The sequence below is a fragment of the Danio rerio genome, chromosome 18 (genome assembly GCF_049306965.1).
Source record: "Danio rerio strain Tuebingen ecotype United States chromosome 18, GRCz12tu, whole genome shotgun sequence".
Classification (NCBI taxonomy): Eukaryota; Metazoa; Chordata; class Actinopteri; order Cypriniformes; family Danionidae; genus Danio; species Danio rerio.
Window position 1 is genome coordinate 35,661,602 of NC_133193.1, and position 27,183 is coordinate 35,688,784.

The 27,183-nt window shown below is 39.9% G+C and overlaps 2 protein-coding genes across 2 annotated transcripts; both read left to right on the top strand.

Moving 5' to 3' along the window:
• Positions 1-2,500: 2,500 nt before the first annotated feature.
• olfcg7 (olfactory receptor C family, g7) lies at positions 2,501-7,056 on the top strand. Its single transcript, NM_001366343.1, has 6 exons — positions 2,501-2,831; positions 2,931-3,219; positions 3,312-4,061; positions 4,202-4,429; positions 5,296-5,419; positions 5,513-7,056. The coding sequence occupies exons 1-6, from the start codon at positions 2,581-2,583 to the stop codon at positions 6,424-6,426; spliced, it is 2,556 nt and encodes an 851-aa protein (NP_001353272.1). The 5' UTR covers positions 2,501-2,580; the 3' UTR covers positions 6,427-7,056.
• A 16,705-nt stretch (positions 7,057-23,761) lies between these two features.
• Positions 23,762-26,966, top strand: olfcg6 (olfactory receptor C family, g6). The gene is made up of 6 exons (NM_001159841.1): positions 23,762-23,988; positions 24,164-24,452; positions 24,544-25,299; positions 25,416-25,643; positions 25,779-25,902; positions 26,011-26,966. Exons 1-6 carry the CDS (start codon positions 23,783-23,785, stop codon positions 26,919-26,921), a joined length of 2,514 nt encoding a protein of 837 aa, NP_001153313.1. The 5' UTR covers positions 23,762-23,782; the 3' UTR covers positions 26,922-26,966.
• The last annotated feature ends 217 nt before the right edge of the window (positions 26,967-27,183 follow it).

Here is a 27,183-nt window from a genome sequence, read left to right on the forward strand (position 1 = left end):
GTGCAGATGTGGATGTCTAAGGAGATAATGCATATGTGGAAACCTGTGGAATCAGTGTAGATGTTTATTCATTGATTTAAGACAGTGCAGATGTAAACGTCTGTGGAGTCAGCGCAGATGTGGACGTCTTGAGGAGTCAGAGCAGATGTTTTATGCCCACTAAGACTGAGTGATCAACCTGTAAGGATAAATCGAAGAAACAAATGAAAAATTGTTCTGATAAATTTAATATTTGTATTCCACATATCTCTCGTGTCCAAGTATCATTGTCTTTTGTTAACATTAATTTATTATACATATAATAATTATTGCAATAATGCCTAAACAAATTATATTGCGCAGGTAACCTGCAAACTGCCCCGTTACTTTTCAAAACAAAGACTTTAACATTGTATTAAGTGTTACTAACATTTGTAAACTCTTTACTAACATGGTTTATCACTTAGTAACTAAGCATTTTTTAAGGAAATCAGAAACCTGTTTATGACGTGTGCACCTCTCCAACGTTAACTCTTTACTAACATAATTGTTCTTAATATATCTATATATATTTTGAGGTCCAGGTAAATCATTGATCACTGCTTTATTATAAACTTAAAGTAAAAACCCAAAGTTAGTAACACATCAGTAATAATGTTGGGTTAGTGGTAAGTCAGTTTACAAATGTAACGTGTTGAAGTAGTGAACACTTTACAACAATGTTACTAATTCCCTTAAGTAATGCTTTGCTAGAGATAAATCATGTTAGTAAAAAGTCTACAAACATGAATAACTTGCCTGTTGAAGAATGTGAGTTGTTCAGTATTTGCTGCATTCTGTCTCGCATGTCTAATGTGGTCGAGGCCATTGATGAACCAGAACGCATCCCTTAACGCATCAGTGTTGTTCAGCAGAATTAGGAGTTCATGACGAGCCGCTGCTGTTGGTAAGATCTGTACATGTGGCAGACACCTCTAGTATGAGTTGTTGCAAACGTAAGGTTGTCTGGTTAGATCGTAAGTTAACAAGAGATTCAGCATCACGTGAATGGTACAGGGCTCAACATTCACATGCTGCAGACTGGAATGGGAACATGGTGAGCTCCACTAAACTAATCAAAGATGCCTCGATTATCAGCAACATTATCTGCTTGTGGGGATTGAGCTGCCTCGTTGTCAACGTGTCAGGACGCAGGTTAGTCCAGGCAGTTTCGATCTGACGAGCATGAGGGAGAGCTTCACGTAGCTCCTGCACAATATGACCCATATGCTCAGCAAGGTCATCACTTTGCCTTCCCCATCCAGGTCGCTGTCCCCGAGGGTTTGGTCTAGCTGGACTGTGAGCCCTGTCCGCAGCTGCTGCTCTGCCTCCAGAGTTTCAGCCATTTGTCTCAGAATATTTCTCGCTAAGATACACACCAAACTTTGAAAACAATGTATTCGTAAATATGAGTTGGATTTTATCTCGCTCTCTCGGGCTGTGGACCTTTCACCTGCTTTCGTGAGGTAATTTCCTCTCCTCTCAGCTGTTACTACGATACTTATGGATACAGACACAAGCTTGTCTGCAGAGCAAGTTTTGTCCTCCTTTTGCGTGTCTATCATGGATCAGCTGTAATCGCCGCTGTGTTTATCATTGTCAATCATTGGTGAACCGTGCAAGACCATTAGAGCCAATCACAGCTCTTTCTGTTACTGACATGTGATAGCCACACAGATCCATGCACAATACCTTATTGATCCAGCTCTAGTGGCCAAAAATATAGATGGTTAAAAACCCATTACCCAAAACACTGGAGCACAGTAGTTCCGAAGCAGAAGAAGCTGTTGGGGAGTTGAGTTCCTCCATTTACAATATAACTTTCCTCTGGGGGTCCAGTCCAGCCAGACTCAGACACAAAGATGGGATAAGACCAGCCTAAAACTATTCTTCCTTTCACTCTTTATTCCATTGAGTCTAGTTAAATTTTGTTTTTGTAACCCTTGCCACCTTTTTAAACTACCACTTTTTAAACTACCTCTCTTACGTGGGAATCCAGCTCCACAGAGGAATTTCACCTCAGAACTTTGGACCATAAGTCCATCTCCAGACAAATAATTTAAATGGTGTACGATCTGCTAATCATGTTAATTGACAGATAACCATGTCTAAAATCAATAAAGGTTGAATGCCATAATCTTCCTAACATAATTATGTTATGCCCTACATCATTGTAAATTACATAAGCTACAGTTCCTATTACCCTCACATGCTCTGCTGTATATACAGTATGTTGTTCCATGTGCCATCTGTTGGAATTTATGGAAAGCACAACACATGCAAAAATCTGCATTGCTAATGACCAAGTCTGTTATTTATTAGAGTAAATAGATGAAAAATATAATCCCTAGCTATTCCTTTAAAGACTCCTCCTAGACCCCCCACCCCCCCCCCCCCCACACACACACACACAATGTCTCTCTCTCTCTCTCTCTCAGAGAAAGGAGAAGAGATAGAGCAGCTTTATTCAAATCTAGCTAATCTAACACACAACTCTGTCACATACTTAAGTTCAGCCCTAAGTAACAATTTGCTACATTTTCAATCTTTGTTAAACAAACTATGTCAGCTAATTCACTTTTCATGGTCAGCTTAACCTTTAGAATGATTCTCTATTTTTACACTATTCTTTTTTTACGCTGCTTTCAAGCAAAGACAGAAAACGCATTTTGCCAAATAATAGGAGAGGCTAAATACCCACTACTTTCAAAGGATGGAGACGTAACTATTGGGGGAATTTTTGCAATCCACAGTAAAGAAACATTACCTTCATTTGAGTTTCAACAAAAACCTCAGCCACTATTATGCTCAAGGTTTGTTACATTGGAAAGCAGATAATATACTTAAAGTAGGCAGATGTTTAAAATTAAATGCAAAGTATTATCTACACCGATTTGAATAATGTTTTACAGTGTGAATCTAAGAGATTTTCGGCTGGCACAAATAATGATCTTTGCTATTGAGGAAATTAACAAAAGTGAAAATTTGCTGCCAAATGTTTCTATTGGCTACCGAATATTTGATACCTGTGGTTCAAGACTGTCATCTATGAGTGCAACAATGGGACTAATGAATGAACTGAAATTTGCAGCAGGGGAGACATGCAATGGACAGTCTCCCATACATGCTATCATTGGAGAAACAGAGTCTTCAGCCACAGTGATTCTGTCCAGAACTACAGGACCTTTTAAAATTCCAGTGGTAAGAAGTAGTAACACCATAACTTTGTTAGAATCACCATACTGGTGAGTGTTGCACCATTTTCATTTTTTTTTCTTCGCTCTTTTCTTCAGATAAGTCATTCAGCATCATGTGAATGTCTCAGCAACAGGAATGATTACCCATCATTTTTCAGGACTATTTCTAGTGATTACCACCAGGGAAGAGCACTTGCATACATAGTCAAGTACTTAGGCTGGTCTTGGGTGGGAGCTGTGAACAGTGACAATGACTATGGAAATTATGGAATGGCCATATTTCTCGAAACAGCCCAGAAAGAGGGAATTTGCGTGGAGTATTCTGTAAAATTCTACAGAACAGAGACAGAAAAACTAAAAAGAGTGGTAGACACAATTAAAAAAAGCACTGCAAAAGTGATTGTTGCATTTGTTTCATTTATTGAGATGGGCTTATTAATTGAACAGCTAAGTATTCAGAATATTACAGGATTCCAAATAATTGGAGTAGAGGGATGGATAACTTCAAAGAACTACATAACCACAAACAGCTTTCATTCAATGGGAGGTTCACTGGGATTGGCATTGAGAAAAATCCATTTGGAAGGGTTTTTAGATTATGTAACTAAATCGTTTTGGAGCACAGCATTCCCATGCTCACAGACTGAGGGGATTTTGCCTACTGTAGGTTGCAGCAAATATAAGGATCTACTTCCACTGAAAAACTACACTGAAGATGTGCCTGAACACAGATATTCAAGCCATGTTTATAAAGCAATTTATGCAGTAGCTCATTCACTACATAGTCTGCTCAAATGCAAGGAAGGAGAAGATTGTGAGAAAGGCCACGCAACACAACCACAGCAGGTTAAATATAAACCACAACCTAATTTTATAATATATATATATATATATATATATATATATATATATATATATATATATATATATATATATACACATACTTGATATTGTATGGATAAATTGTGTTTTTCTTTTCCCAATAGGTGGTTGAGGCTCTAAAAAAAGTTAATTTCACTGTAAAGTTTGGAGATCGTGTGTGGTTTGACCGTACTGGTGCCACAGTAGCCCATTATGAGGTTGTGAACTGGCAGCAGGACACTGATGGATCATTCCAGTTTAAACAAGTAGGATACTATGATGCCTCACTGCCTCCTGACCAGCGCTTTGTTCTCAACATTGAAAGCATCATCTGGCCTGGAGGAAATTTGGAGGTATTTAAATTTTTTGTAACACACTGTGTTTAAAAGTGGCAATTGTCTGCTCCCTTATAAATACTGGGCTGTATAAGATTCCCCACAAGTAGCAAAATACACATGGATTTGTTGACTATAAGCTGACAGAACCAGCAAAATCAGAAACTCTTTATGAAACCATATTCACCAAGCAGGTAAAGTAGCCTCTTACACAAAATGTTCTATAGTACACCAGGCATACAAGGCAGTAAATGAACAGACTTTTTATTTGAATAATTGTTCAGAAATTATACAGTCAAGGGTTGTTGTTGCAGGTCAAAAAAATGTCAAGAGTTGTGAATGTTGACTTTTCACAAAGCTGCAAAACCTATTAAAAAACACAACACTTTAAAAACTATTCAAATATATTTTTTTATATAAATGGGTAGCTGCATTTTTATATTCAAAATAAATTAGAGGATTACGCTACTGCGTAAATCCTTTGGTGGACCTTTTAATTGAAAAACTATTGTTAGTCATATGGCCTGTTGGACTTTTTTGCATTTTTGAGATATATAATAAACAAACTTTAGATTGTTCAGGGACTGGAATACTCCACTAAATTTCTGCATATGTAATCTACATAACAGTACTTTATAAATGAATTTGCACATAAGCCCTACTTACAATGGAATTCATGAACATACTCATTTAACTAAATTAAATTTTAAAAATGTTCATAAAATACTAATGAATTCACAGGGGAGTTTTTGGGTTATTAATTTTAAGTTATATTTTATGTGCAAAGTACTCACAATGTACTAAAGTATATACAAAAATAATAAATTTATGAGAAATGCATGAGGTTCAATGTTTTTAAATGCATGTATTTTTAACACATGAAGAAACCAAGGTCTGTGTGCAGCGAAAGCTGTTCTCCAGGCACCAGAAAGGCTGCTCAGAAAGGAAGACCTGTCTGCTGTTATGACTGTGTTCCATGTGCAGATGGAGAAATTAGTAATGAGACAGGTAATTATCACCTCATATCATCAACCGATTAGTTGTACATTTTGTTTTCTTCTTTCTCTCTCTTTCTCTCTCTGATCATGACTTTCATTCCAGATTCGGTTAACTGCAAGCAGTGTCCAAGGGAATACTGGTCTAATGGTGAAAAAAATAAATGTGTGTTAAAAGCTATAGAGTTTTTGTCATTCACAGAAATTATGGGTATTGTGTTGGTCTGTTTTTCACTGTTTGGAGTAGGATTAACTGCAGTCGTGGCCATTCTGTTTTGGAGCAAAATGGACACTCCCATTGTAAAAGCCAACAACTCAGAGCTAAGCTTCCTGCTGCTCTTCTCACTGACTCTTTGTTTCCTATGTTCACTTACGTTTATTGGTCGGCCCACTGAGTGGTCCTGTATGTTGCGTCATACTGCCTTTGGGATCACTTTTGTCCTTTGCATCTCCTGTGTTTTAGGGAAAACAATAGTGGTGTTAATGGTTTTCAAGGCTACACTTCCAGGAAGTAATGTCATGAAATGGTTTGGGCCTACACAACAACGACTCAGTGTTCTTGCTTTTACATTTATACAGGTACTTATATGTGTGCTTTGGCTTACAATATCACCACCATTTCCTAACAAAAATATGACATATTATAAAGAAAAGATTATTATTGAGTGCAGTCTTGGTTCTACTATAAGTTTCTGGGCTGTTCTTGGTTACATTGGCCTGCTAGCTGTCTTGTGCTTCATTTTGGCTTTTTTGGCTCGCAAACTACCAGATAACTTCAATGAAGCCAAGTTCATCACATTCAGTATGCTTATTTTCTGTGCTGTATGGATCACATTTATTCCAGCTTATGTCAGTTCTCCAGGAAAATTCACAGTAGCTGTGGAAATATTTGCTATCTTAGCCTCTAGTTTTGGCTTACTTCTCTGCATATTTGCACCTAAATGTTACATAATCATATGTAAGCCTGAACAAAATACAAAGCAACATGTCATGGGAAAAACATCTTTAAAGGTTCAATAACCAGAAAGTAAAGTTTTTTTTTTTGTAGTCAAGATAGTAAGGGAGAACATATGGTGTAGATTTTTTATAACTTGAACAGCATACCATGGTACTAGCAATCTCAATCTTAGTGCTTAATTCCAAAAGAAAGCATAATGTGATGAATCATACACTTAAAATACAATATTTGGATAAAATAAACAACGATTTATAGTGTACATTTTGGGGTATTTAAAGCTAAACAGCACTGAATCTAATTAGGAGTGAATAGGAGGGTTTGGAAATACAGCATATTGAAGATGTTTATCAAAACTTACAATCAAAAGATGATAATTTCTCAGTATCCCTAGTTACATAATTTAGTTTAATCTAGTTGTTATAAATGCATATGTGCTTTGAATTGATGCAATTTAACATCAGTGCTAATATATACCACATACAGAAACCTTTTGGCATTTATCAAAATTTGACACTCTGGCTGTTGCTTATTCAGAAAAAAATGTACTACAAAAAAGAAACCAAATAAATCACACAATAAAATTTGATAATATTTCAGGGCTGCTCCTGTTGTAATTTAACTTGAACTTTTTGTATCATAAGATGATCAGAGTCTGATACATGTACAAAGTAAAAAGTTACAAGATACATTTATTTATTTTATGATGCACTTTTTTAAATAGACTTACATTACCTGCCTGACAAAAGTCTTGTCATTGATCCCAGTTGTAAGAACAACAAATAATAACTTGACTTCTAGTTGTTCTTTAGAAAAGTAACTAAAGACAGTTTTTTTTCTGATAAATCCTCTGTTGAACTGCATCTCATTCACCACAAATAGTGCAGAAGACCTATTGGAACCCGCATGAAGCCAAGAATCTCACAGAAATCATACAAGTTTGGTGAAGGAAAAATCATGGTTTGGGGTTAAATTAAGTATGGGGTTGTATGAGAGATCTGCAGAGTGGATGGCAACAAAAACAGCTTGAGGTACCAAGACATTTGTGTTGCCCATTACATTAAAAACGACAGGAGAGGGCAAATTCTTCCACAGGAAAGGACTCCTTCTTACACTTCAGCCTCTACATCAAAGTTCCTGATTGTGAAGAAGGTCAATGTGCACCAGGATTGGCCAGCCCTTTCATCAGATATAAACATTATTATTAACATTATTATTAAGATGATGGAGGATTTGAGGTGAGTCTAAAAAATCTTGTTGAACTATGGGAGTCCTGAAAGAACGCTTTCTGTGCCATTCCAGATGACTTTATTAATAAGTGATTTGAGTCAATCCAGAGATGTATGGATGCAGTCCTCCAAGCTCACGGGAGTCATACACAATATTAATTAATTTTCCACTGCACCAGAACTTTTTATTCTATACTGTAAATTATTTATGTTAAATGACAAGACTTATGTCTGAGCAAAGTCAGACCTTACTCTCCAAATTAAATAATTAAAAATTAAGGTATGACATATTTTATTTTGGCAAAATAAGTCTTTAATATAAGCCACTTCTGATACCAAATGATCAACTAGAAGTCAAGTTATTATTCGTTGTTCTAAAAATTGGAGAGGCAGGAGGGCTTTATTCAGGCAGTGTACTTTCCTATTATACAATAGGCAAAAACTAAAAATGAGACAATAAATAAACAATAAATGTAAAATTTCTTTCTAGCATTTTTTTTAAGGGGACACAAATATTACAATAAAGATATGTCCCCGCAGTTAAAAATGGTTTTATCATTATAACTATTATTATTATTATTATTATTATAGCATGGGGACTACGTCATTATGATTATTTTTCTCAGTTTTTATCAGTTTCAATGACAAAGCTAATTTTTTTTCAAAACTATTAATTGCATTGTTTGTTGTGTTGTTTACAGTCAACAGACTGACTCATGAAGCAGAATAAATGCAGGAAAAGAAATTTTCCATACTCATAATATCTTGTTTACATTACACTTGTTAACTTGACCGATCATATTGTAAATCAGTGAGCCTGTGAAGTTCATCTGCTAAACAGCTACAACTCCAAAAACATTAAAAAAAAAAAAAAATTGTTCACCCCCAAAAGAATAGTCATTGTCCCTTCAATGAAAGCACAACATCCTTACCTGACACTGTACATCTGACTAGCCCTGCTCTGCCTGCTCCTCAATCATTTATTTCTCCTTTGCCAGTGATTGATATTGTGACATTAGTATTTTCATAAGCCATCATTCTGAAAGCCAAATTGTAAACTTTTTGTACTTAGCATTTGGCTGCATTGAAAAAGTTATCTTGTGTCCATTTTCTTTGTCATTTTATCTAATGCATGACACTGCAAGTTTATTTATACTGTAGCACATTTTATACAATGGTAATTCAAAGTGCTTTACATAAAGAATGCAAAACTTTCATTAAAATAACTACAACAATAAAAAAAGAATTAAAAAAGGTTAACACTTTAATTTCAAATTAATTGAGTCACTTAATAACAGAATAGAAACTGATCATACAAAAAATACAGTGGGGTTAGTCTGGACGTCGCACAGTGCTCATTTAGCAAACACACAGCTAAAATATGTTAATTGTGGTCGTTAATGTTAGGTTAATATTATGGCAAGTAGCCACAAATAAAACAATGCATGGGAAACGGCTTTGGCGTTGCAACAAGCGAACGCTAACGTTAACTAAGTAAGTCATTTTTACCACCAATACAGCAGATACAATCAGCATTTTTGCAGCAACTAATTAATGAATGTGTCTGTATTAACTACATTGAAGAGAATTTTCAAAGTGGGCGATTTTGCACGCGATCTAAATAGCATAGGGGGTATGGTTGGGTATCTCGCGAGAACTGGAGAACGGGGGTAGTAGTATAGAAAATGCACACTTCGGGTTAGGGAGCCTGGCGCAGCAAGCGTTTTTGTCACCGAGCTTAATTTCCTCCTAATTAACCGGGGTAACCAGTAACCGGGGGTAAACTCCACTCGAGGATATAATCTTGAGAATGTGTTAGGTGTCGACCAGCCTGCAGTTCTACATAATCTATTTAAGAGGTGCTGCATACTCATGCCGAAAAGGAGGCAAATATATTATTAGTATTATTAATTGTGCTCTTACTCCCAGGGGACACAGCTCGCCCTGGCACATGAAGCGAGCGGCGATTAATATTGAACGAGCTGTAGTCGGTGGAAAAACGGATTTCCCTCTCCTCTATCTTGACGGGTGATCTCCTTGACACTTTGAGAATTAGATCCCTGTCTGTGTATCTTCATCTTCATGATGACCGTTCACGGCCTGCCCGGGTTGATGGGTCCGATGCGATGAGCTCTCATGATCTCCGGTTTTAGATCAGCCAATGACGGGAACCATTTTGGAAGTGAGTCCGCAATAAAGGTTGTGAGGTTCGAATTCTCTGCATTTTCGGGTAGGTTCGTTATACGAACATTCACACAGCGACTCTGATCTTCTAAGTCGGCCAATTTTTCCTCATGAGAAGCCATTTTTGTGACGCATTTCTCATAGTTCTTCTCCATCATAGAGACGTGATTGTTCAGAATGGAACATCTATCTCGCAGTTCTCTTACCCCACTGGAGCAGTTGGAAAGTTCTTTCTGAATGTCATCAAGCCTTTCTTGCAGAGTTTTAAATTGAGATTCAATAAACACTTGTTGCTTTTCCATGGCTGATGAAATCATGGCCGCGAGGGATTCCTCCATCTTGTCAGTTTCGGTTGATTGTTCGCGATTTACTTGCTTGCCAGCCGATTTTCCATGACGTAAGGACATCTTATTGTTCATAAACACTTTTTGAAAAAGTTTGGCCTAATAACAAAGTAAATATATAAATAAGTTCAATGAAAACGAGTGAGGTTGACGGAGGTAGAAAACTAAGCTGCCATCATGCTTACAGGTCACGTGAAACCCTGAATCCTAAGCCTCCTGATTCCAGCGCGATCAACAGAGCTGTCTTAAGGACAGAAAACTTATCTTATATAGATACTGATCGAGTGGCATAATGGATCCTATCATTACCGCTGGGGCTAGAAAAATCCCAAGAGGGTGAGAGAGGGGGTTAGGAAGAAAACAAAACACTAATCTTGCATATCCCGGGGTTTTCTCAGAGAATTCCCACACAATGAATAGACTCCACTATAGAACATAGGCATGCCTAATAGGGTGCTTTAGCCTGAGTGACGGTGTTACCCGTCGCACTGATAGGTCACCCAAGTCCACCGCGCTCTGTTTAGAAACCATCCAAGGAGGTTCCACAGCCCTACACGGGTGCCAAAGGGTGCCCGTCCCATAAAAAGAAAGTGCTTTTTCCGGGGAATTCATAAGGAAGGGCCATTACGGGGAGTGTGAGTCCGGAAACTCAGTTCCGCTTAGGCCAGAGAGGTGCAACGAGTAAGACCTGTCTTCGTCTTCCCGACCTTGCACAGTGTCTGTGCGAGCAGTCTCACTGGGGAAAAGAAAACGCTTGTTGCCTTACCTGTGGCCAGCTGAGAGCCAGCGCCTTTGTGCAGAGCAGGGAAAGCAGCCAGCGATGGGCCGCTCGGGAGAAACAATAGGTTGGCCTGGGCTTCTCTGAAACATGCCCATGACAGCTGGAACGTACCGGGGTGGAGTTTCTGTTCTCCCGGAAACATAATGCTCCTGAGAGCATGTAAGTTGGCATGAAGAGTTTGTACGGGATATGAATGGCGCACAGCTTTTTAACCATGGTTGATGTATGCTATCGCAGCCGTGTTGGCCATCCTAACCAACAAGTATTTCCCCCTTACGCTTTGGTAGGGACCAGCGGAAAGCGAGAAGCAATGCCAGCAGCTCCAGGCAGTTGAAATGCCAATGCAATCAGGGTCAGGTTTATAAACCTGCAGCTGCATGCTCAATACACACAGCCTGCCAGCCCATACTGGAAGCAACTGTCAAAATAACAGCATACACTTGTTCTAAGGGTCCATCTAGGGGCTGAGGGTGTGGAAACACAGCGTGGTGTTGTACACCCGGGTCGTCTCCGTGCACCATGCCCATCTGGGGACCCGATCGTGAAGCCCAACAGGCCGAGGTGCCGGAGCACCAGGTCCCTGTGCATAATCGATCAGTTCAGAGAACTAAAAAATAATGACAGTCAATGAATGATCAAAAATGCAGATGCACATGCACCAAAGAGGCACAGGGCAATCATCCACGCATGGAAACTGGGAGAGCCCGAATGGGTGACTGTTACTACTATGCTCGGCCTTCGTCACACACCAGAAAAATCCCAGTATAAGGAGGGAGTGAGCGAGACATGGAGTGAGTGTCCTTCAGGTCTATGGCTGCAACCAATCTAAAGTACGGACACATTGGGTAATGCATTTCTGCATGAGCAACTCGATCAGCATCCTGAACAGATGACAGATCAAAACATACCAACCAGTGGAATGGACTGTGAAGGTGCAGCATTTTGGAGCTGCGGGAGGAGCGCACTCGACGAGGAACAGCCAGCATGGACGGGTCTAATGGGAAGAGCAGTTTTCTGAGCTCACCAAGAGCTGAATTGCTTCAACGAGCACGGCTGATCTTTCACCACCGAGACTCCTGGGTAAAATCCCCTTATGTTGTCTCAGAGAAGGCCTGCCTGGGATATGGGCACACTATGAAAACGTCATTTGTCAGTGCTGCGCATTTATTCAGGGTAAGCCAGGGTGGATTTCCGGACCACTGTGTGGCCATCGTCCTCCACAGGGCATGGATGGTTGACTTGAAGGTCATGAGAGCATAGTCGATCACCGTGCTATGCTTATGCATAAGCCTGGGGTAGAACCGCCCTTGTGCAGCACAGCCAGGAGGCCGTGGTGCAGGGCAGAAGCGGCATGGCACACAGCGGTGTGGTTTCTGGCCATAAGAGACACAGATAACCCACCCACCTAAGACGGTGGGTCACAGCTTAGCCCTCCAGGTGGCGGTGCCCACCACATGAGGAAATAGCTTTGTACCCACTGGCTGCCTCGCCATTAAGGGAGGTGAAGGCAGAAGCACACATTGATCGGGCGTAGAAAAAATGCCCTCTATGCCAGTGTGTGCTCGCTGTGCGCCCCTGGGAAGAAGGGGACGGGGACTGGAACTTCATCGTACATCAGCCCGCACGTCAAACCCTCTAATTGGTCCGGCAGTGAGACTGGGGGACAAGCCATCTCCAGCCGCACTGCTGAAACAGCCGAGGAAGTGCAGCCATTATGTCTTATATGAGAACCGTAATCGCACATTGCACCTTGTAGGATAGAAGCGAGCCCGGTCTGTCATCTGAGCATAACAGCTTGTCCTCCGATGTCGCAATGGACCTTTGATCTCCGGTGTCATCAAGTGGAGGTGCAGGCATCTCGGGGGATAAACCGCACAACCACCCAAAGCTTGCAAGAGTTTTGCCACGTGAAATCTACATGCAGTCTGTTAATTATTGACCTTGCCTATGTCAGTATGGGGCCTGGCCCTCTCTACATGGCAGCTGCTCATTGGCAGACAGTGCCAAGGGGATGGACCGAACCTGGTCACTTAAAAACACCCTGCAACAAAGAAACTTTGCTTTTTGCATTAGCTGGCTTGCTCATTCTTTTGCTCTCTGCCCCCTTTCGCCAGCCCGCACACCACGCCGCCATGCGATTGGGTCACGACGAACTTCCATGCAAACCTCTTACGTTTCGGGACGGCCGAAGCTGGACAAACTTCCGCAAACCGACTCTCAGCAGTCCGTCACCTCGGTAATCCAGGACAACAGCCATTCACGAGCGTGTGAATTCCAAAGACGTCATCGAAGCGAGTCACCACCCAATAAGGAGCACCGTGCGTCCCCAAGGCCAGCCGGCGAGGGAGATTCGACTTCAGCAAAAGTGCAAGTAACAATCAAACGTTGTCTCTTGCTGATCTGGTGCAGATTGATCGTTAGCAGTTAAAGATAAGCCATATCTCTGCTTTTGTGGTTTTTCAGGTGTTATTCTAAAATCTTGCAAGAAGTATTAGAATCAATTTGGGACATTGTCAACTAATTTTGCATCCTCTGAACTGCATCTGTGTATGTGTGTGTGCGTTTGTTTGTTGTTTGCTTATTACATAGTTAGTTTTATGTATCTTAGTGTAGCTCAATAACTGTGTTCTTGTTTATGTGCTTCTAAGTCATTGCCTGGAGCTGTAGATCTTGTTACCTTGCTAAAAGTTAACCCAATACTGTTATATTATCATTGGCCACGTATATAATTTTAACAAGATTGGTAAGATACAATGTCTTCTATTTGCGGAACAAATGTTATATAAAGTGTGAATCTTTTTATCTGATTCAATCTGACTCAATTGAGTCGAATCAAAGATTCAAATCTCCAGGATCCGATTCATTGAAATGAGCTAATAAATCCCTGATCGATCTTAAAATGTAGGTTGATCCCCTACACTTGTGACTGTTGCAGTAGCAATTAATGCCCTAGGGAATTCCATACCTCCTTTCTTTGTTTTTCCCCGCAAACGTTTCTATGCACACTTTATTCAAGAAGGGCCACCTGCATCAGCCAGAGCTGCAAATCTGGGTGGATGCAGGCAGAGGAATTTATTAAATTCCTTAACCACTTAGCAAAGCACATGAAGCCCACCCAGGAGACAAAAGTACTTTTGTTACTGGACAATCACGTCTCCCACTTGTCCATCCCAGCCAGATATGGGCACACTATGAAAGCGTATTTTGTCAGCGCTGCGCATATATTCAGGGTAAGCCAGGGTGGCATTTCTGGACCACTGTGTGGCCATCGTCCTCCACAGGGCATGGATGGTTGACTTGAAGGTCATGAGAGCATAGTCGATCACCGTGCTATGCTTATGCATAAGCCTGGGGTAGAACTCCCCCTGTGCAGCACAGCCAGGAGGCTGTGGTGCAGGGCAGAAGCGGCATGGCCCACAGCGGTGTGTTTTCTGGTCATGAGAGACACAGATAACCCTGGAGACAAAAGTACTTTTGTTACTGGACAATTACGTCTCCCACTTGTCCATCCCAGCCTTAAATTTCTGTAGGGAGCAGGGCATCATCATACTTACTTTTCTCCCACACTGTACCCACAATCTCTGTCCCCTGGACAGAACAGTTTTTCTTTTTTTCAACACACCCCTTGACCACTGGATGAAATCTCACCCTGGAAAAAATGCAACAATTTATGATCACCCTGGAATTATTGCATAAGCATAGCCGAAAACCTAAAAACATTGTGTCAGGTTTTAGTTACATATCTATTGTAAAAAATGGCAAAAATAATAAACTATCTTGAGATTAATAAATTCTGTGTTTAGGTGTACTAGCATCTGGCTCGACAACCCTGATGTATTTAGAGAAAATGACTATGCGCCATCATATGAAACTGACAGACCAGAGCCGATGACTTCCTTAGCAGACTCCTCTGCTGTCCACCAGGGCTCGTCTGCTGTCCACCAGGGCTCTTCGGCTGTCCACCAGGGCTCCTTCAATCTCCATCCGGGCTACCAGGGCTTGTCTGCTCTCCACCAGGGCTCGTCATCTCTTCACCAGGGCTTCTTTGATCTTCTCAAGGACTCCTCCCCTGTCCACCAGGACTCCTTCGATCTCCACCAGGGCTCGTCCACTCTCCACCTGGGCTCGTCCGCTCTCCACCAGGGCTAATCCGATCTCCATCAGGGCTCATCCGATATACACCAGGGGTCATGCGCTCTCCTCCAGGGTTTGTCCGCTGTCCACCAGGGCTCTTCCACTGTCCACCAGGGCTTCTTTGATCTCCATAAGGGCTTTTTCGATCTCCACCAGGGCTCCTCCCCTGGCAACCAGGGGTCCTTCAATCTCCATCGGGGCTACCAGGGCTCGTCTGCTCTCCACCAGGACTCGTCCGCTCTCCACTAGGGCTTCTTCGATCTTCACAAGGATTCCTCCCCTGTCCACCAGGGCTCCTTCGATCTCCACTAGGACTCCTCCGCTCTCCATCAGGGCTTATCTGCTCTCCATCAAGGCTCATCCGCTATCCACCAGGACTCGTCCGCTGTCCAGCAGGACTCTTCGGCTGTCCACCAGGGCTCCTTTGATCACCACCAGGGCTCTTTTGATCTCCATAAGGGCTTTTTTGATCTCCACCAGGGCTCCTCCCCTGTCCACCAGGGGTCCATCTATCTCCATCCGGGATACTAGGGCTCGTCTGCTCTCCACCAGGGCTAATTCGCTCTCTATCAGGGCTCATCTGCTATCCACCAGGGGTCATCCGCTCTTCACCAGGGCTCATCAGCTGTCCAAAGGGCTTCTTTGATCTTACATGGACTCCTCCCCTTTCAACCAGGGCTTCTCCGCTGTCCACTAGGGCTCCTTCGATCTCCACCAGGACTCCTCCCCTCTCCACCAGGGCTCCTTCACTCTCCACCAGGGCTCGTCCGCTCTCCACCAGGGCTCGTCCGCTATCCACCAGGGCTCATCCGCTCTCCTCCAGGGCTCGTCCGCTGTCCACCAGCAGTGAATGCATGTATAAGCGCTGACTGACAGACGCACTCTGTACAATAAACTGATCCCAGATCAACTTCTGTACACGCCATTTACAGAGAAGTAAAAGTGCAGGACACTTTTGGATTCGGCTGTATGTTTAACCCTCTGGGGTCGAAGACCGCGTATACGCGTTTTGACCTGTTGTGTCGTCAAACTGCTGAAATGAACTGAAATTACACTTTCATTTTTGATCGTACATATAAGATCAATACATCAATCGAATGTTATGTGTCTACTTATTGTTGTGTACACTCACAACAACAACAAACGTGTGTGCTTTTGCAAAATAAGGAAAACAAACAGTGTAGGCATTCTGTCTTTTCTCTTTCCATGAACTGCTTTTAGAAACGTGACAGTGAAATGCGCTGCAACTCTGCGAATACAAAATGCACACAGATGAGACATGTATTTCTAGAAAGCTTAAAGTGTCTACTTTTAAACGCAGCTATGCATGTTGAAAACAAACATTGCTTGATAAAGTAATCCGTATGAAATCAACGCTATGTCTAGTTTCTTTTTTATTGCGACCACGCCCATGAGGCATTGTTATTACAAGCGTCTGAAGACGCGAGCAGACTGTGGTCAGAAAAACACGTCACTAAAATGAAAGGAAACTCGGCAAATAGTCAAGATGATGATTTATGATATCTATATAAAGCTTGATATGTCTACTTTTGCATTAAACAATTTAAGTCGAAAACAAATGATCTCTTTTTATGTAATCCGTATAAAGGTAAGGACTGATTCTCCTATATCACCTCATAACAGCAGCGTGGTCCCGCCTCTCAGTAAGCGCGCTTCATATGTAAATCCAGATGTGAAAACAACGGAGGTAAAGGACCAGTGGCAAAGAGAGCTAAAGTAGACAAGAGGTACTCCGAGTTTGGTCAGTAATGCGAGTAATGCTGGTCTGTGTCATGCCGACAAACTGTTAGATGAAGATGTAGCCTTCAACGTCACAAAAATGTATAAAAACGCTACAAAAGTGGACTAGGATCAAATAATCATGCATCTGCCAGTCTCTGCTGATGTCAAGAAGAAGGCCAGGGGTTACAGTGAAATACTGCCTTTCCTCATCACAAGATACCTGTCTGCAAGGCTAAATTTCTAAGTGTCCTTTGTAAGTTTATTCTTTAAATAATTACTGTGAATACCGAATGAGAGGATGATAACTTGCACCAAAAGCTGCTGTGATGCGCGCAACTATTTTCATTGTTTCATTGACTGATTTCATTATCGCACATGATGTGTTTTTCACCTGCTTTCTTTTGATCAGTTATTTTTGTTAATATGGATTAATTATCTTTCTTTAAAATAACATTGCTCTAATATGAGATTACCAAAACTAACTCAGAATCGTATTATTATAATTCAAACTTTGTATATACTATTCCATATATTATGATGTATTGTTTTTTTAACCAATTTAAGATGTTTGACAATGTTAAAGGGCCATGAAACCCCCTCGTTTCAGCAGGGTGTTTTCACACCTCTACTTTGGAAAAAGTCAGAAAAGTGGGCGTGTCCAGCTCTGTTTAGGGGGGAGTGTCGGAGGAACTAAAGTGGGAGGGTGTGGGAGTGTCTATTTGGGCACGCGCGAGTTTCAGTCAAAATACTCACACACAGGAGAAAGTGATGGTGTTTAATTAATTATGTGGAATTATTTGCCAAATTATTAAATGGTGGACTTTAACTGCAGTTTGGCTCTTTCATTCAGGGAATTCATTCATGCCCCTCGCGACAAACAAGATATTTGATTCGAGGAACTGCTCTAAGCGTGTATTTTTCATGCAATGTTTGATACCGCACGGCGAATGAGAGGAAAAAAAACCTCCGCATTCCCGGAAACTTAGATGCACACAGCAGGTAGCGTCAGAAAGCCGCGTGTGTTATTCCGGTCACAAAATGCGGTTAAAAACCCTACACGAGGTTAAAGTTTGGTTGTGGTCCTAACATGTTACGGTGCAATAGTTAACTTAGTTCGATACGAACAAACTGAATAAACAAAGAGCACTAGTCACTCACTTTCCAAATCTGTAGAGACAGGACAATCCACAGCAATTAGAGCCGCATCTTTATGAAGAGAACACTACAAGTGAATCCGATCTCAGCGTTTGCAGATGAGAACAGCTCTCAGGTAAACAATAATCCTCCTTAGACACGTAAGTTATTGTTGTCGAGCGTCGCGTACACTGTTAATCCACACGTGACTCTGAGCTCTCACAGAGAGAAAAAGAAAACGAAACTTAACGGCAGCAAACTATAAAAGCAACACTTCATGCTTGTTTTGCCAACACAACATGGCGTCTATGTCGTGTAAACACAGTAATGCATATTAATGAAGTTGCACAATAGAGCGCGCTGATTGGTTTGAACCAAGCCTTACTCATGCATTAATGCAACACACTCTGAGACGTAATAAGACTCACTCTGGCACAGACGCCCAGTCTGCACGCTGGTAAACAAACTATTATGTCATGACCGTGACGCAGCTTCAAAAATTCGTTTCAAACAGGAAGTACGAATTTGCTTGAAATAACGCAAAAACAACCAATTTACTCTTTTTAGTGAAATATAGGTGTCTTAATAGTGTTTTTAGCAGTGTGGGACACATATACGACTGTCAACAGCTCAAAAAATGTGTTTTGGTGTTTCGTGACCCTTTAAGATAATATGTTGCATTTTGGCATGTTTTTGACTTATTTATAAACTATTTATAGACATAAAGTTAAATAAAAAATATTCTGGGTTTGAAGAATATTGTGTTCCTGGAATTCACTGAGCTTAACAGTTTAATGTATAAAATTGTGAATGTACTTGACTGTTGATGTCTTAAATAATAATGTCAAATAACCAACATTTCTCAAAATGGATAAATCTCATTTTGCAACTAAACTCTTCATTTACAAAAAAATAAATAAAAAATCAGTAGATTTGCTATGTGTAAGTTTAAAGTTTGTGTAGCTAAAGTGTGTAAAATCTAACATTTCCAGTAGTTGTTACAACTAACCCTATGTCTGTTACAACTAACCCCACATACGGGTTAAGTTGTAACATTTCACTCCTGACGCTTTTGGCGATATTATAAAGAAACAGTAAGTCCGATAGACATGCAAATTGTGCTAATTTTTAGGAGAGGCTTTTATGTTATCTGTATAAAAATATATTTTGTCTAACCCTATTACTTTGTTCAATAATTGGCCAAAACAAAAAGTGTTACTTTTGTGCCCTGCTCTCCCCTATGTGTTGCACTGAGAACTAATTCAATAGCACAGTTGATTGAATAGTGTGGTGGTGACTGAATGGCCCTTTTTTAAGGCTACACTGGGATCAGTATAAACTAGAGGAATTTGATTCAGTTAAAGGGAATGGTAAAAGGGTTAATGTGCATACACAGATTTTTTAAAGAGGTTGTAAGGATCGAGTGTGGCAGGATTTGCTCAACCATAATATCTGGCTCTTCCACCAGGAGTTGCAAGAGTCACGGTGACAGCCAGGGAACCCACAAAACTACATGGTGATTAGCAGACAGTATAATACAGGATTAAAACCTTTCCCTGGTATAATGCTCCAACTTGGAACCGAACCCCTGTAGTGGTGTAGCGGATCCTGTCTTCTCCCACAGGGTATCCATCTAGAGCCTCCACTACTAGTGGAAAATCACATGGGATGAGAGGCAAGTTAAGCGACTAAGCAAAGCTTCAAGTCCAGCGGTGCCCAATCCTGTTCCTGGAGATCTAACTTCCTGCGAAGTTTAGTTGTGTTTAATCTGAGTTGGAGCTGAACTCCAGCTGGAAGGAAGGTAGTTTTCAAGGAACAGGATTGGGCATCCCTGCTATAGACATTGTTGGACTTCCCTCTAGTCCCCCATGTTCAATTATCGATCAGAGGCTTTAAATAAGTTCAACCAATTTAATGCCGATTGGATAAAGCATTACAGAGCTCTGGGCTGCACAACTAAACCCTCTACAAGGCGAGTCTTGTGTTCGGGCAGTCCGCAACAGCTCCCTATAATCTCAACAGCCAGTATATGTCATCATCTTGTCTTCAAGCCCTCCTGGGCGCTTCAGTAAGAAAGATCACCCATCTGGATCAGTCCAATCACCAGTTGTCAGGCAGACAATCACACATACGCATAACAGAGTGAACCTCCACCCCCTCCCATCAATGTTTCTACTCCTACATTCCTGCTAGATAAAAAAAGTAGCCAAGTACATTCTGAAAGAAAGTGTTACATTGTGCTTAGAGCAAGAATCTCAAAATTTAACTTCTCCCTTCTATTACTGCACCCAGGTTATAAGTTACAGAAAGCCACAGTTGTGATGGAGCAAGGTTATATGAGGTTAAGCACACAAACATAAGTTCATATATTTCAATCAAACAGGACTATTCAACTATTACTAATAACGCATAAAACAAAGTTAAAAGACATCATATTTCCTTCAACTTAAAGGTTCCTGTGACATCTGTGTCAAGTAATGCATTTGTAATAGTGGTGTCTCTATGAATAATCATGATGAGTACTATCACATTGGAAGTAATGTATGTAGAAGGAAAACTCACGGAGAGAGAGAGATGTTTTCTTATTTTGTTTTTATTTTCACAGATGATAGCATACTGATCCTTTGTGAGCTGTAAGCTAACAGACACATGTTGATGAATGTTTTGAAACAGCAAACAGCAGTGTTTCCATGAACATTATAGCCTATAGCCTCATTATAGGACTACACAAAATATTTTCATTATATAGTTTCTTTTTTCCCTTTTAAATGGCAAATGAATGTACATATGCTTTTAAAAATACGAAACTGAACAGTATCCTGATTCACCTTCCTCCTGTAACAATTTAAATACAATTTGATAAAAAAAATGTCTGAACACAATGATGAACGCAAAAGAATTATGATTTTTGTTAGACGATGGATAACAATAAGGCTGTTAAAATGGGATGGGAAATGTTCTAATCATTTAATACGAAATTATTTTTTAACTTGGTTTTATGTTTTTTTAGTATTCACAAGGCAAAAATTGGTCGACACGATGGGGCAGTAGGTAGTGGTGTCGCCTAACAGCAAGAAGGTCGCTGGTTTGAGCTTAGGCTAAGTCAGTTAGCATTTCTTTGTGGAGTTTGCATGTTCTCCCAGCGCACGCATGGGTTTCCTCCTGGTGCTCCAGTTTCCCCCCAAAAGTGCAAAGACATGCAGTACAGGTGAATTGGGTAAGCTGTATTGTCTGTAGAGTATGTGTGTGAATGAGTGTGTATGGATGTTTGCAAGTGATCGGTTGCAGCTGGAAAGGCATTCACTGTGTAAAACATATGCTGGATAAGTTGGCAGTTCATTCCGCTGTGGTGACCCCAGATTAATAAAGGGACTATGTCAAAAAGAAAATGAATTAATAAGGCTAAAACTTAATTGTGAACTTTATAACAAGTAGGCTAAATATTAGTATAACGTAACACCCAATCATGTAAAAAAAATAATAATCCAATCATTGTTATTTTATTTATATTTTAGTTTTACATAAGCAATGTTACCTATTTAAAATGTGATTAACATGTATGTGCATGATAGAGGACATTGGTGTCAGCAGACATGTTTGGTGTCACACAGAATGAATCATGACTGCCCTATTCAGGTAATATTCATCATGTGCAAGAGAACTTCACCATGGTTTGTGCAAGTTGCAGCATGTGATTCTTTTCTTAGTCATGCAACATCTGTATAATAACATGGTGTTACTCCAGATTCACTTTGTAACTTTAGATGAGTGTTTGAAAAAATTTTTTATGTGAGATATGTGAGCCACATTAATTAGTACCACGAATAAACAAATGGAGTTAAATCCTCTGTTTATTCAGCAGCCAACCTCTATGGCAGAGGTGTCAAACTCAGTTCCTGGAGGGCCACAGCCCTGCACAGTTTAGTTCCAATCCTGCTCCAACACACTACCCTGTTGGTTTCAAAAAAGCCTGAAGGACTTAACTAGTTTGATCAGGTGTTTTTAATTAGAGTTGGAACCAAACTGCGCAGAACTGCAGCCCTCCAGGGACTGAGTTTAACACCTGTGCTCTATGGGGATTTTCTGTGTCTCTGTAGATATTTGGAGTTTCTGTGAAAGAGCGCCCTCTGGCCCTGAATATGACAAATGTTCGGTTTTTATACATTCTTGTCTAATACCCCTGTTGACCTCTATTGTTCAACTGTTAAGGAGTTTTGGTTCCTTCTTTTGCCTCTCTTTTGAAAAAATTCATATATTTCTGCCAATAGATAAAACCATGGGGATATATTATATTCATATATCATATTTATATATATTTATATCAGTGGTGGACTGTTATTGGCATTAACGGGCTGCAATAATTAAAAAAAAAATTTCTGTTATTCTTTTCTCATAGTTGGGTTGGGAGCCGGGTCTATTCTACACAAGCTATGATGACTTAAACCTTAATATTTTAGCACGGATATATACCTGACCGGTGAGCCCTCTGACAAAAAAGTGCCCTTCTGAATCAAATCAGCAGGATGTATGACTTTAACTGCAGTTTGGCCATTTCACTTAAACTCATGAACATTTAATTCATGCAGGAGTCTAGATACAAATAAGGAGTTAGGACTGGTGAGAGTGTTATGAAATTTAATAACGCATGCCAAGTGGAAAGAAAAAAAATTCCGCATTTTGCAATGTGTGTGTATATTGTCAGAAAATATGGCGAAAAGTCATACCTGACGGTAATAGTTTGATCGCAGTGTTTACTTTATTAATTCCACTAATACATGCATACTCCACGACTTAATTCTGTTTCTGTTTAGTTTAGTTATGACTTTAGTCGGATAAGGGTAATCAAAAAACGCTGTTTCGAGCTTATGCAGGTCTACAGTTCAAAATTCATGTTTAACTAAATAAACAGTTAGTAAACTCAAATACGTCTTATTGGACATAATTTATTTTCATCATCAATTATCATAGTAGTACAGTTTCTCAAGCAGTTTGTGATGCATTTTGGAAACAGGAGATGAGCCCCTGGTCTAATGCAGCACCTCGCTTGAGAAACCTGTTCTCAAAGATGTATTATTTGGGTAGCACACATGTATTCAGAGCCTTCGGCCGAATTGAAATGAGCCATTTTAATCTAGATTTTAAAAAAAAAAATTATCTATGCCACCTGTAATTTCTATTTATTCTTTCATTTTCCTTCAGCTTAGTCCCTTATTTATCAGGGGTCACCACAGCGGAAAGGACTGACAACTTATCCAGCATATGTCTTAAGCAGCGGATTCATTGGTGGTGCAGTCGCCTCAGTAATTAGGTCTCTGGTTTGAGCCTCAGCTGTGTCAGTTGGCATTTCTGTGTGGAGTTTGCATGTTCTTCCCATGTGTGTGTGGGTTTCTTCTGGGTGCTCCAGTTTCCCCCACAGTCCAACAGTGCTGGATAAGTTAGCAGTTTAATCCACTGTAGTGACCCCTGATTAATAAAGAGACTAAGCCAATAAGAAAATTAACAAAAGTAGTCTGTGAGCTGTATGTAGACATCTTAAAGAAAAGGTGATTTTCCACACATATGAACTAATTTTCAAAAGGATTTTCAGAAGGGGCAACTGGCAGAAAAGTGTACGTCCTATATATTAAAAAAACTATTTTTTGATAAATATTGTTTCAGCAATTAATATAAATAATATATTTCAGCTGATTAAAGATTAAATATTAGATCATGCTATTTTAGCTGTTTTCCATTGTGCTAGACATGACTCATCTCACCCAATGTGATCACTAATTATGTCAAAATCACTCATCCATATTAACTATGTCTATAAATGTGCAAATACTGTATGAGATCATTTGTATTTGCCAGCTGCATATGAGCTCAGTCTGGGATGTTTCTTTTTTACACAATCCTGCTTTTCCATCTTCTTCATACAAAGGTGGAAAACTCTCTTTGCAGAATAATGGGAGACTCCAATTATCCACTGTTTTCAAAGAATGGAGATGTTAGCATTGGAGGAATTTTTGCTATCCATAGAAAAGAAACATTACCTTCATTTGAGTTCATGCAAAAGCCTCAGCCTCTGTCATGCTCCAGGTTTGTTACATTGGACAGTTTTGGAAAATATTAGTGGTGATGTTTTTTTAATAACTGATTTGACAAATGATTACAGCTACAAACAGTATAAAAATATAAAATAACAAACTTAACTTTTCACTGCATGCCTATTTTTTCCACTTCGGTGATATTTACAGATTTGCTGTTTCCACAGTGTGAATCTGAGAGATTTTCGGCTGGCGCAAACTATGATTTTTGCCGTTGAGGAAATTAATAGAAGTAAAAGTTTGCTCCCAAATGTTTCTATTGGCTACAAGATTTATGATACATGTGGTTCAAGACTGTCCACCATGACTGCAATTATGGGACTGATGAATGGTCAGGACTTTTCAACAGAGGATAGATGCAATGGACAGTCACGATTGCATGCTATCATAGGAGAATCAGAGTCATCTGCCACAATAGTTTTGTCCAGAACAACAGGACCTTTTCGGATTCCAGTGGTAAATAGTAGTAACACTAAATGATTGACATTGGAATACTGATGACTGTGTCAAGTTCATGATAAATATTTTGTTTCCTTTTTTGTCCCAGATAAGTCATTCCTCATCATGTGAATGTCTCAGTAATAAAAAAGATTATCCTTCATTCTTCAGGACTATTTCTAGTGATTACCACATGAGTAGAGCACTTGTCTATATAGTTAAGCATTTAGACTGGTCTTGGGTTGGTGCTGTGAACAGTGACAATGATTATGGCAACAATGGGATGGCCATATTTCTGAAAGCAGCCCACGAGGAGGGAATCTGTGTGGAATACTCGGTTAAATTCTACAGAACAGAGCCAGAAAAGCTTAAAAAAGTGGTTGACACTATAAACAAAGGCACTGCTAAAGTAATTGTAGCATTTGTTTCATTTGTGGAGATGGGCTTACTTATTGATCAATTAAGTATTCAGAACATTACAGGCATCCAAATGATAGGTGTGGAACCATGGATAACTGCAAATACATATATCACTTCAAACAGTTTTCGTGCAATGGGAGGTTCGCTGGGGTTTGCAACAAAATATATTTATATTGAAGGATTTGCTGAATATGTTATGACACCATTCTGGAATACAGCTTTTCCATGCTCAGAGAGTGATAGGAATCATTCTCATTATGAATTAATTTGCAGTAGGTATGAGGATCTGCTTGCTCTGAAAAATGACAATAAAGACGTGAATGAACACAGATATTCAAGCAATGTCTACAAAGCAGTTTATGCAGTAGCTCATTCATTGCATGGCCTACTTAACTGCAAAGAACAAGAAGGGTGTGAGAAAGGCCTGACAATACAACCACAGCAGGTAATATATATATATATATATATATATATATATATATATATATATATATATATATATATATGTGTGTGTGTGTGTGTGTGTGTGTGTGTGTGTATTTACAACAAGTCTTTTTCTAGGTGGTCAAGGCATTGAAAAATATTAATTTCACAATTAAGTCAGGTGACAGTGTATGGTTTGACAACACTGGCAGCGTAGTGGCCCTATATGAAGTTGTGAACTGGCAAAAAGACTCAGATGGATCATTTCAGTTCAAATCAGTGGGATTTTATGATGCTATGATGCCTCCATACAAGAATTTAAGGCTTAACACTAAAAACATAGTCTGGGCTGGAGGACAGCTGGAGGTAATTGACAAAAACACTGGGTACACATTCCATTAGTAGATATTTGTTTATCTATTTACTAACATGAACAAACAATAAACAATAAATTTATTGCAAAATTTATTACTGCGTATAATACTGGATTTTTGTTTGTAGAAGCCAAGGTCCGTGTGCAGTGAGAGCTGTGCTCCAGGCACCAGAAAGGCTGCACAGAAAGGAAGACCTGTTTGCTGTTATGACTGCATTCCATGTGCAGAAGGAGAAATCAGTAATGAGACAGGTTGCTCTTTTTGCTTTCTTTATCTACTTATAAGGATACGATTTCTCATCAAAGAAGTTCATAAATGTATTTTTGGTCTCTAACTAGTGATCACAACTTCCTTTGCAGATTCAATAAACTGCAAGCAGTGTCCAGGGGAATACTGGTCTAACACTGAGAGAAATAGATGTGTTATAAAGGCTGTAGAATTTCTGTCATTCTCAGAAGTTATGGGTATAGTGTTAGTAATTTTCTCACTCTTTGGAGCAGGATTAACTGTGCTCGTTGCCGTTCTGTTTTACAGCAAGAAGGACACTCCCATTGTAAAAGCCAACAACTCAGAGCTGAGCTTCCTGCTACTTTTCTCACTGACTCTGTGCTTCCTCTGTTCTTTAACATTCATTGGTCAGCCAACTAAATGGTCCTGTATGTTGCGTCACACAGCATTTGGCATCACTTTTGTCCTGTGTATCTCATGTGTTTTGGGTAAAACAATAGTAGTGTTAATGGCCTTTAAGGCTACACTCCCAGGAAGTAATGTGATGAAATGGTTTGGTCCTGTACAACAACGACTCAGTGTTTTTGCTTTTACACTTATACAGGTACTTATTTGTGTGCTTTGGCTAACTATATCTCCCCCATTTCCATATAAAAACATGAAGTATTATAAGGAAAAGATCATTCTTGAGTGCAATCTGGGTAATACTATAGGTTTCTGGGCTGTGCTTGGTTACATTGGCCTCCTGGCTGCCCTGTGCTTTCTTCTAGCTTTTCTGGCTCGTAAGTTGCCTGATAATTTCAATGAAGCCAAGTTCATCACTTTCAGTATGCTCATATTTTGTGCTGTATGGATCACATTTATTCCAGCTTATGTCAGTTCTCCTGGAAAATTTACTGTAGCTGTGGAGATTTTTGCCATTTTATCCTCAAGCTTTGGGTTATTAGTTAGCATTTTTGCACCTAAATGTTTTATTATCCTCCTTAAGCCTGAACAAAATACAAAGCAACATGTGATGGGAAAAACAACTTGCAGTCTTTAGCACTTAAACCGTAATCAGGATTTTAAACAACATTGATTATATTCACTTTTTATCCCACAAAAAAGTGAGTGGGTCTGAGTTTCAAGACACTTTCCTATGACACTTGGCCTAACCTAAAACAGGCCATGAGCTCCCCCCCTCGTTCAAAAAATGCTAACGGATCTCAGTTTTATGATACTTTCCTAAGACTTCCTTCGCAGCCTTAAAACAGGTCATGGGCTTAAGAGACATAAGCTTAAACTCACCTGGGAGGAAATTTTAC

Bases quoted from the DNA above. Each gene is read 5' to 3' on its own strand.
- olfcg7 (NM_001366343.1), top strand. From the start codon at position 2,581: ATGTCAGCTAATTCACTTTTCATGGTCAGCTTAACCTTTAGAATGATT. The intron at 4,062-4,201 runs GTTAAATATAAA...TTTTCCCAATAG, and splicing joins ACGCAACACAACCACAGCAG to GTGGTTGAGGCTCTAAAAAA. The intron at 4,430-5,295 runs GTATTTAAATTT...TAACACATGAAG, and splicing joins GGCCTGGAGGAAATTTGGAG to AAACCAAGGTCTGTGTGCAG.
- olfcg6 (NM_001159841.1), top strand. From the start codon at position 23,783: ATGTTTCTTTTTTACACAATCCTGCTTTTCCATCTTCTTCATACAAAG. The intron at 24,453-24,543 runs GTAAATAGTAGT...TTTTTGTCCCAG, and splicing joins GACCTTTTCGGATTCCAGTG to ATAAGTCATTCCTCATCATG. The intron at 25,903-26,010 runs GTTGCTCTTTTT...CTTCCTTTGCAG, and splicing joins AGAAATCAGTAATGAGACAG to ATTCAATAAACTGCAAGCAG.